Below are 11,541 nucleotides of genomic sequence, written 5' to 3' on the forward strand. Positions count from 1 at the left end.
CCTCATGAACGAAAAACGCCTCAATACCCGATTACGCGATTTTAAACCTTGCTTGTGTCCACACTCATTAATTATTGATGGTGGTGCTTATCTCTATAATTAAGCACCTACTCATTACCCCCAACAATTTTGAGTCTGCAGCATTTATGCATGTAGCCTCTCATCCACTCCCTACGATTGTCAATTAACATCTCAACATTCATTCCACTCACCACTAGTGTGACCCATAACCTTCTCTAGCTCGAGTGGGAGCCTCGGCTCTTCACCTACTTCACGTGACATCCCCTCTTCATTGTGTTTATAATCGTACTTAGGCAACCTGATGTGAAACTACATGCGACGGAGGAGTTACTTTAAAAAATTAAAGAGATCAATTGAAACTTAATAATCCAAAATAAAATTATCGTTTATAATAAAAGAGTGATCATTAGAATTCGTGGTTTTAACTTGCTTAGGCAAGGATGAGCAAAATCCGAAAACCAAACAATTTAAGAAAACGCAAAGTTCAAATTGTAAAACTACGACGGTGAACAAAAATCCACAATTTAATAATAAGAACTTTCACCTTTGGAGACCATACACTCAACTAGTCTAGGCTTTAGCGGAAGAAACGTCTCCACCTTAGAATCGAGGTCGCTCCGAGGAAGGGGGAGCCTTGGATCGTCGTTCTTGGATAGGTGCCGGAGAATGGCGGCTCGGGCATTGGAGGAGAAAAGGCCAAGAATGGGTGGGTAGAGAGTTCGGCCAAGGAGGGAAGAAAAGAAAGGCTGCAGGAAATTTCTGCAGGAATTTCAGTTGTGGAAGGGTTAATAGGGTGGATTTAATTTGAAAATCAAATTAAATCAAGGAGGGAGAATGGGCGGGTAATTAGGGGAATTTGGGATTAATTGTGTGGAGTTAATAGGGTGATTAGGAGAGATATGGCTTCATGCATGGGCCGGCCAAGAGGGAGAAGAAAGAGTGGAGAGGGGATTAAAGGAGTGGGCCCCACAGATTTAAATAACAGATTTTATTGAAAACATGTAGGAAATTCAGTCTTTCATAAAAGGAAAAAATTTCCTTTCATATGCCAACGTATCCAGCCCCTTTTGAATTTCAAATTATCATCAAATGCTAGTGATTAATTGCCTTAATATGGCTGATTGAGTAAGCAATTAAACCAGCATTAACTGCTTGAATCCACGGGTTGGACATCACAGGAGGAAACGGCAGTAAGGGGTGCAGGAAAAATTCGGTGAGCTGGTGGGAAAGGATTCACGGCTTGGACCCAGGAGGTTGTTGGGGAGTTGCTGGACGGTGGAGGGGAGGGGAGATGGTTGCACGGGATGGCCTGGACCCGTGGCCAAAAGCCTGGAGAGAGGCTGGCCAGCGGGAGGATGCAGCCAAAGTGGCCGGCGGCTCTGAGCAGGTCAATGCTAGGCGTCGGCAAATGCAAGGGGAGGGGAGAAATCAAATTCCAGGGATTCGAGCCACCACGGAATTACTAACCTTAAATATCTTCACTTTAAATTTCCACAAGAGTGACGTGTACGAAAACTAGAACTCACAAAGAGATCTAGTCTTCTCCGGCGAACTCACTAAGAGATCTTGGCGGGGTGAACTCACAAAGAGAACAAAGAGGAACTCACTAAGAGATCGTGGGAGAAGATGAACTCACTAAGAGAACAGGAGTAAAATTTTATTTCATCAAAACTAAATTATTACAAGAGAATGGCCATATAAATAGACCTCACAATGACAAAGAAAAACAAGAGACTAAAATGCCCCTCGGGCTACATTAACGACTAAATGCCCATAAGGGTAAAAACGGAAAAACATCAAAATAAAATACGCTACTACATGAAATGACAAAATACAAGTCATGCTCGTGGCCGTCGATCTCCGGCGTCGAAAATGCTGACGATGTCCTCATCACAACCATGGTGCATTGTCCCATTGGTTTAGGCGTAGCTGCCATCTTAGACCTCAGCGCCTACAATGGAGCTCTTGATGCTCAAGTTTGACTCGCATATTCAATTTTTGCTTTCAACTCATTTTTGGCATGTCTCCTCGCTTCCTCTGGCTCTAGATCTTTCCTCTATCCCACTCCATTCATTTCAACGACTGCTCCTTAATTATTGCAACATTCTGAAGCAACCCCTATGGATGCTCCCACTACTAGAGCTTATCTCATTATGAAATCTCCTTAAACACTTCAAATATTTGTTAAGGCTTGTTAAAGGGAACAACGGACCTGCTCATCTACTTTACTCCCCTCATTTTCCAACTTTCTTTTCAACAAGGGCTTATAACGCCTCACTACAAGCTGGCACCATCTTAAGGTAAATCAACTCTTAACTTATCTAATGAGGAAATATATTTGCTTATTTTCTCTCTTATTGGCAAGTTTTCTTGTGGTCGTCCTAATACAAAAATTATTTGCATATTCATAGCCAATCCACGCTTCGTTGGAAATTATACTATTGGACTTATGGATTCTCGGCATGTTCTAATTAAGTTATCCAAAGAATTAGATTACTCAACATTCTTCTCTTGGAGATCATACTATGTGGAAAGGTTTCTAATGCGTACGATAAAGTAGTTGTCTCGTTTAATTGTTCCAAGGAGCCTCCTATTACCATAGTTTGGATTTGGATTATTTTTCAACGTCTTTAAACTCACCGGCTTAACAAGCCCGTTATGTTTTCCTTATATTCAATATTTGATAAACCACTGCAAGTGGATGCTGCTACCGGGCTTTTCAAGGCCATCAATGATTAGCATGCGAATCGAAATTGATATTATTATCCCTTTGGAAAAAACAAAATTGGATCAGCTCTGCAACTAGTGGCCACTGGAAAGATGTATAGCTTACAAGAATTATTCCTTATCATTCTTATCATATAATCTTCGACCACAACTTCTTAGCATGCTTTAGGTCACATCTATAACTACGGAAATATTTTAGCAATATTTGCAACAACATCAAGCCTTTATCCCACTACATGGGGTCGGCTTCATGAATCCTTTTTCTCTATTGTCCTATTCAAAGTCAAATTCTTGTTTAAATCTAATAAAGAAAGGTCATTCATAATATTTTCTAACCAAGTCTTTATAAGTCTGCCTCTACCTTTCTTAACATAAGTCAAATCTAATACCTCTACTCTCATAACCGGGTCATCGAAAGGCCGATGTTTTATGTGACCAACCAACTAAGGCGACTCTCTCTAATCTTATCTTCTACTGGAGCTACTCCAACCTTTTCACATATATGGTCATTTCGTATCCTATCTCTAAAGGTAAAGCCACTCATCCACCTTAGCATCCTCATCTCTGTCACACTTAACTTAGTATTATGCTTCTCTTTTAATGGCCAACATTCGGCACCATAAAGCATTGCAGGCCTCACCACCATCTTATAAAATTTTCCCTTGAGCTTGAGGGGTACTTTTCTATCACACAACAAGCCCGATGCATTCCTCCACTTCAACCATCCAACTTAAATTCTGCTGATAATATCCCCTAGCAACCGTTGTAATGAGGAATATTCATCCAATACAAACCTTTCTTCCAATGCAAGCGTGACAGTTCTATCTTTTGAACTATTTTGTACACAAAAGTTTAAATCAATTTTAGGCATGTCTTTGAAAAAGTGTTGTCCTGGATTGCTAGCCTAATAAATACGATGGACTTGACATCTACTATAATAATCGAATTTGGATTGGTCCGATTCAGAATTTGGTTTCCCCAAGCAAACCCAACAACCCGCCTCACCTCCCTTTACGCACGAGCTAAACTAAGCAACAGCTATCTCCAACCCCAGGCTCACGACCCTTCCATCATGAGAGTCAAGGGATTTGCCCACCTCATGTGATTATCCCAACCACGACCTTCACTCTTGTCATTTAAGGAGAAAGGAGAACCTAGGGCATCATATTCCCCTTCCCTTTGCAGCCATCGAACCTCTCCCTCCTCCTTCCCCAACAGTAACTCTCTCTCTCTCTCTCCCTCCTCCTTCCCCAACAACAACAATCACCAAATGTTTCTCCCATTTTTCTCTCCTATAGTGAGTTTTTTTCCCTTGCTCTTCCCACTTTCCACCTACCTTCCTTGCCCATAATTTTTGTCCCTTTTTCAAATGCTAAACTAAATCAGGTTAATATTAATTTTATTTATTGTCCCAAAATACTACCCATGTGGGTTATAGCTTGCACGAGGAGGGGGTCTCAATTTTGAAATTAAGATTTAGTTAGAATAAATCATGTGTGTTTATATCATGTAGTTTGGCAACACATATTGTTTAAAATTGCGCAATATGAGGCTCGCCTTAAGGCCCGCCTCAATGCAATTCTAGTGAAAAACGCCTCGAGGCTTACGCATCAAGGCTTTTTTATAAGGCTTGCGTCTTAGCTTGGTTGAGGCTCGCCATGAGGCACGCCTCGCCTCGCTAGCATGAGGCTTACGCCTCACCCTATTAGTATATATTTTTTATTAAAACTAACATAAATCACTCGTTTATGCACATTCGAGTACAACAACTTCCTCTTGGTTGCCTCTACTTTCAACCCGTGGCCTTCGCCGCAGCCAACACCTTCGTAGCCATCACCGACAATCACTTGATAGTTGCACACCACCACCCTAAAAATTTTAGAGCATTAATCTCAAATTTATGTTGATGAAAATATTTCTAAAAGATGAACATGATTGAAATAAACTAAAAAGAAGCATATTGGGAGCCATTCAACTCTACCGAATGAGGTAGGGGATAGATTAATTTGTTAGGGTGATAACTCAGATATAAACCACCTCAGTGATGACAGTGCAGATGATTCCTAAGTTGTTGTCAACTATTTCAGCTTTCATTCTGAATTAAATGTAAATTAATAGATAATTGAAAAAGAAGTAATTTGGAGTGGAACTTAATGTTATATGATACTTTTATGCAATTTATATATTTAATAATGTTTTTCTCTTATGATATTTGGATTTTAATTCTATTTCACAGAATTTATTACTTGTCACTTTATATCATGTGCAATTTTTTGTTTCATATGTATGTCAATTTGTTAATTCATAATTCTATAAAAAGTTAATATGTCATCATTTAATATATTATTTAGGTATTATATAAAAAATTATTTTTGATATTTATTATCACTTTACGCAATTTTTTTATTTTGAGGCTTACGCCTCAAAACGCTTTGATGCTTACGCCTCGCCTCATGAACAAAAGACGCCTCAATACATAATAGCGCAATTTTAAACATGCAACATATCATAAATATTTTATTAAGTGAAATTCTTGCGAGGGATATATCAACTTATTGTCCACTTAATGTTATTAGGGAACAATAAGGTTGATCACATCTTTGTGATAGTTAATGTTAGCTTGGGGAGTGTATCTTAGATCGATTAACTCAGTTGTCTCAAACTGCGTGCTTATAATTGTTTGATTTCGATTCTTATAGGATATTCGCTTGATGAAAGCATACAAACCACAATTGAATCTGGAATTTGTGCTAACGGTAGGAAGTAACTATTATTTATTAACGAATAAATGTACCCTTCTTCATTAGAGGCATTACTCTTATTACTTATATGAAGTTACTAGATATTTTCGGTTGACAATCTTGTGTTAAATTATCATTTATTGTTATATACCTATAGCAGATCCTCTTTATTGTTCATAATGGCATTAACATGTGTAAAGCCAACATTACCTTGTATGCCATACGGTACTTCTGAACAACACCACTACAGGAATCATGCTACGCTAATTACAGAAAATGAAGAATTATTAAATCTACCAACCTCTCCTTTTTTGGCGTCAATACCAAGGCATGTTTGAATTATTGTGATACCATAGAACAAGGAGGAGGATCATTATTTTTTAACTGACCTTAGCCAAGAACTTTGCAAAGTAGATAGGATGAATGTGAAGTAAGGTTTCTGGCATCCCCCATTTTATAAGGGTCTCAGTTATTTCTGTGTCAACAATCTGTTATTTTCAAATACAATTTCATCATAAAAATGTATCAGCAACAATATGACATTGTTTCAATCTAATCCAGAGGGCTGAGCAGCAAACCTCTTCATAATCATCATCAAGCATAGCATTGATTATACCATCATTGTCCACATCGTCAAAGAAGCTATCACTCTCCAATCTACTCTCCCCATTAACAGGAAAATCCATTCCAATCAGAACAGTCTACAGAAACCAATAGAGTATTTTTGTGCCAAATCGCATGGTATTTAAACAAACACGAAAAAAATCATCTGGCAAAAAATACAAACCACAGGATTGGTTGAGCTGTGATCTTTCAAGATGCTTTCATCATCAAAAAGTTCAAAAAACATATCTGACAGACGAGAGAAAATTATTTTTATTATTTGCATATAGAAAGGCACCTAAACCTGAAGCAACACATAATCTAAATAACGATGCTTCACCTCCATAGTCATCAATAACATAGTGAAATTCAGCCCATGAGACATGCCGATGAGGTTCACAATGTGCTCTTCCTGGAAAAACCAGCAATGCCTTACTATTTGCCTAAAAGGACAATCGTAACAGTGTCACTGCTGGAAGCTACAAACCGCACATAAATTATATTATTGAAAAACGAAAATTTAATGGATGATATTAAACTACATTAACAGCAACTAAAATAACAGTAAATAAATATCTGCAGTAGATACAGGTAAATAGATGAAACTGTGGAAATAAATTAAAGAAATTTCGTTGCTTTATGGCATTGTTACTGGTAGAAATGGCAAATTTCAGAATGCTGATCTCATCTTTAAAATGGGTGCTAGCTAGATTGTATATGAAACTGATATTCCATGACTCAACAATCACTTCTAAACAATGTTTAACACAGTTTTGGATACTAGGCTACATACAAGACTCCTAGCAAATATGAAAACTCAGATCAAACTGCATCTTCATCTCGTATCCATGCATTAAATAGGAGATCTAGGTTTCGTTTGGGACTGCTTTTTCATTGCTTTCCAAAACGGAGTTTTAGTACAAAAATAAAAAAATGTGTACTAAAACTCCATTTTAGAAAGCAATAAAAAAGCCGTCCCAAATGAAGCCCTAGTCATTTTTTAGCTTTGAACAATTCCACAAAAGAATAAAAAGAGAGGGCGGTTGCAGCTGGGTCAGCAAGAAACTATAAAATTAAACGTACTCACACAAAATCAGTCCTAGGCCCCCTTAGGAAGTTAGAGCAAGGGGATAAAATTGTGATGCCTAATGGCCAAAATGAGCAATACCTTGATTGTTGATAATTCGGTAAATTACAGGGAAGCACTGGAAAAGGAAGCATAAAATCCATAGGAAGTAATATGAATGATGGACTCCTCTACTCAAAGTAGAGTCGAGTTATGATGATCTAATTCAAAGCCCAAACACAACATATTATACAATACTTTCCTAGAAGCAAGCTATCTAATATAAACAATTAATAACTTCACCAATCAAATGGTTGAATGTTATTGCTTCTGATCTCCAAAGTGGAGGTGAAAGGTTTAAATCTTTCCAAAATAATGCTAATAATAATTACTTTTATTGATACAACATATAGAATTAAGGGAATCAAGATAACATGAAATAGAAAAATGGATTACCAGCTAAATAAGATCTATAGCAAGAAATGAGATCATTAAAGCATAATACTTATTATGCTTTTATTATAAGAAATTTAAAACCAAGTGATAGAAGATTTGAAGAAAACAAATCTTTAATCATAAGCAATCACTAAGACAAAAGGAATTAGCTGAGAAGAAAAAGGCACTAAAGAGAAAAGAGAGAAAGAATTAGATCAAGGATGTGCAATTCCACAACCTTTTCTTCAAACTCCATATTTGGAACAATCAAAAACTTCCCATCCTAAATGGAATTTCATTAATCAACCTTAAATCTTCAATGACAATTTATATGATTGTGAAAATTTCCAAGTAGTACATCAAAATATGGGCCAACCAAAAATACAACTCGGCTGCTTATTATACAATGTGGGAAATGAAAAAAAAAACAGTAAAAGTTAAAACTATTTGGAATATGCCCACATCGAGTTCAAGCAGCATTTTTAGTTCCTATCATGCCATCCGCTAGATCCCCATAAATAGTTGGTTATTTGATGATGCATTAATTATCTTGCAGTAGTTTACAGCTCACAAAGAAAATTTCTTTGCTTTGAATGTTGGACATTTAGGTTAGTGTTTTTCTGTGATAGCTTATCATTGCATACACTATTTTGTAGGCAAAACTAATACATCTAATCATTTAGTCGTATTTTGGTTTGCTAATTTTTATAGGAATACTACAAGAAAAATATTTCTTTAAAAATAGATGAGATTGTGGATTTAAATTTCCTAGCCATATAATTAGCTTTTTTAGTTAATTTGTTTCGTACTATTAATTATTGTTAGCAGATTACACTCTGGTTGGGTTAATGTGACTTAGGGCCTAGAAATCTTTCCCTATGTTTGAGACTAATAAAAAGAACTGAAATGAAAAATTACCTCAACAGTTGTCCTGGCTATTTCAGCATCTGTAAGCAGTACATCTCTGCCTTTCCCATAATATTTTAGTTCTTCAAAGGGATGATAACTTCCATTTCCCGCATAGTTAGAAAAATCAGCTGCTGAATCTGAGTAATCTGAAGCAACATGAATCTTGGACGCAACCAGGTAATGCCCACTAGAATGCCAAAACGATTGAAGAGCTCCACTCATGGGTCTCCTGCATCTAAAGCTAGAATAGGCACATATATTATTTCTAACAAGCGATAGGATGTAATATTAGCAAGGAACAAGCATAGCATAAACATTCCAAAAATACCGAGAAAGCGTTTAAAGCACACAAACATACTGGAAACAATAACCATCTATTTCTTCTTATCTATCACATATGAATCATAGTTTAGCTTGTTTGAGAGAGTTTCAGAAAACAATCTAGAAATGTCTTAAACCTGTAATACAAAGTTCATGGTTAGACTCATCTACTTGATTATCATAACACATTATGAAAAGTTTCATTTTCAAGTTGGCATCATCAACTTGGTAAAGTGTTTGATCCAATAAAATAGCAATACAACTGTTAGATTAAGGTAATATCAATCTAATGGATATCACATTTAAGCCACTCAAAGGCTTTAACATTCATTATCCAATCTTAACAAGCTCCTAACAAATCCCTGACTAATTTTAGTCTTTTTGTCTCAACAAGATTGACCCATAATCTCTAATACTTCTATTATTGTAACTTAAATTCAATCATAACTGTTAAACTTATCCCAACTATTTGTATATCCAATTTTCTTCTTTCTTATTGCTGAGCTTATTATATAAATAATAACAAATTATGGCTTTTAATTTTCTCTCTACACTGCTAAATTTCTTATAGCATCACACAAAAAATATTGTATGCAGTAATATAATAAGTTAATCGCAAGAATCTTTTTTCAGCTTATGCCAACCTAAGTGACAAAAGAGAAAAAGTTTAGTGACAAAAGTTAAGAAATAAGTTTCTTAATATTCCAATAAAACTTAGACAGAACATGTCCATTTTTTATTTCACATTAGCTGCTCAAAGTATTCCAACTAAACCAATAATATCATCATCATTATCAGCTTTATCCCAACTACTTAGGGTTAATTTTGTGCTCTTATCTATCATTCATTCCTACTAAGTGTTGCAAAAGATATTAAACCTATCCTTGCAAATCATTTTGAATAAATTCTATCCATGTTAGCTTTGGTCTACCCCTTCCTAATTCTTCAACACAATTTTTATCTACCTAATGCTGCATTTTTACCCTTCTTTATACATGTCAAAACCACTATAAGTCTATTTTCAATATCCTTATTTTCGATAGATGCTACTCCAAATATAATCATTCATCAACTTATCCATTCAAATATTTTGTGCAATTATCTTAGCAATCACAATTATTTTTGTGAAAAACTTGCTATTGATGGCATTATTACTCCTGAAGTCAAAGGTACACAAATATAACATATCTAATTGCATGATTTTCTTATATCACATATACTCCGGCTCTCAAGTCACTTCTCAATTTTAACCACTCAAACTTAACTATAAAGTTATATACCCATCTATAGCATCATTTTTTTTTATGTAATAGTTTCAGGATACTTAAAACATATCACACCTATATTCTCATTTCTAGCAATATAGATACCTAAAACTAACCTCATCATTCAAATCTATAAATCAAAGTGTTTTTCCATTAGCTCCAAGTAACTAATAATAATTTTGATATTTAAATGTACATCCTGAGACAATGTTGCAAACGGTATCTTCCTTTGACCATTCTTCATGGAAAAATATTAAACAAGGAATAATCCAAATGTACCACATACCTTAAGCCAGAATTGTCAAACGATCTTCTACCATCAAAGGATGTAATCCACGCCTGCGCAGTGCTAGCCAACATTGAACAACAAGGCCCTTTTCTGTCGGCGAGGTATAATTGGGAACATGCTGAAGAAATGATGCAGCTAAAGATGTATCAAGCATATCAATCAACCCTACCCCAGTATCTATCAGGGGTAAAAATAGAAAAACATTTGCAAGGGTTTTCAATATTTTCTAACAAACATAAGATGAAATCAAACATACTACAACACAAACTATATAATTATAAATTGAAATAACAATTTGTGATATCTAGTGCAAGTATTTAGCTGAATGAGGGCTTTTCCTTCGCTTCCGGGAAAAAGAAAAAGAAAATGGGCCGTTTTCCTCATAGATAAAATGTCTAATCAAATCAAATAATTCATCTTCATCCATGGCTCTTATTAGCTGTCTCAACCTATCGATACGGGATAGTTCAGATCATAGAGGTTGTCTGGGACAGAATCACAAAGCAGTTGGAAGAATAAATCAACAGAATATTGCATCGGCTTCACCGAGTTCATCCCGAAATAGCTCATATTGAATTCATATGATATTTTTTTGTCTAAAAGGTCGGATTTCAGCCAGCGGGAGATGAGCTCGTTGCATGATTGTCACAAAAACGGATGAGATCGGTATATAATGTCACGAACCTAAGGAATCAGCCAACCCAAGGGGTTCTGCTTCATGAGAGCGAGAGAGAGAGAGAGAGTGTGTGAGTCAGATGTATTTACCAAAGAACGAGGGCAATTGACATGCGAGGAGGGGGAGATCAGCGATCCGCTACTGCGACACTGGTGCTGTGATCGCGCTAAGACGGGGTCCGACTCTCTCTCTCTCTCCCGCGTTTAGGGCTGATTGGTTTCAAAGTATAAAAATTTTTATTTGATTTGGAGATTAGTTGGCTTGAAATAAAAATGTCATAAAATATTTTAAATTAATAAAATTTTTAAAAAATTGTATTTAATTTAAAGTAAAAATATATAAAATAAATTTTAAAAATATCTGAAAGTCGCTCATTACTTTAATTTTTGAATATTTTGAAATTTTTTAAATTTGATCGATTTTCAAATTCGCTATAAATTTTCTATCTCATTTTTTTTTAATCTTATTTTAATATCAATTTAATCGAG

At 35.7% G+C, this 11,541-nt stretch overlaps 1 protein-coding gene across 4 annotated transcripts in view; it reads right to left on the reverse strand.

Moving 5' to 3' along the window:
- LOC110113972 (uncharacterized protein At3g49140) overlaps positions 1-11,293 on the reverse strand; it is a 36,946-nt gene extending 25,653 nt beyond the window's left edge. Inside the window, exons 1-7 of one of the 4 annotated variants that reach the window (XM_020846699.2) lie at positions 11,143-11,278; positions 10,375-10,495; positions 8,512-8,743; positions 6,433-6,535; positions 6,277-6,341; positions 6,068-6,190; positions 5,879-5,977 (exon numbers count right to left, since the gene is read on the reverse strand). In XM_020846699.2, the coding sequence (XP_020702358.1) occupies positions 5,879-5,977; positions 6,068-6,190; positions 6,277-6,341; positions 6,433-6,535; positions 8,512-8,743; positions 10,375-10,448 (696 nt within the window). In that variant the 5' untranslated portion in view covers positions 10,449-10,495; positions 11,143-11,278. Of the gene's footprint in view, positions 1-5,878; positions 5,978-6,067; positions 6,191-6,276; positions 6,342-6,432; positions 6,536-8,511; positions 8,744-10,374; positions 10,513-11,061 lie in introns of all 4 variants that reach the window. The other 3 variants (XM_028692100.1, XM_020846700.2, XM_028692101.1) reach the window with 3 other exon arrangements.
- Positions 11,294-11,541: the final 248 nt, after the last annotated feature.

The sequence above is a fragment of the Dendrobium catenatum genome, unplaced genomic scaffold, assembly GCF_001605985.2.
Source record: "Dendrobium catenatum unplaced genomic scaffold, ASM160598v2 original_scaffold_117933, whole genome shotgun sequence".
Classification (NCBI taxonomy): Eukaryota; Viridiplantae; Streptophyta; class Magnoliopsida; order Asparagales; family Orchidaceae; genus Dendrobium; species Dendrobium catenatum.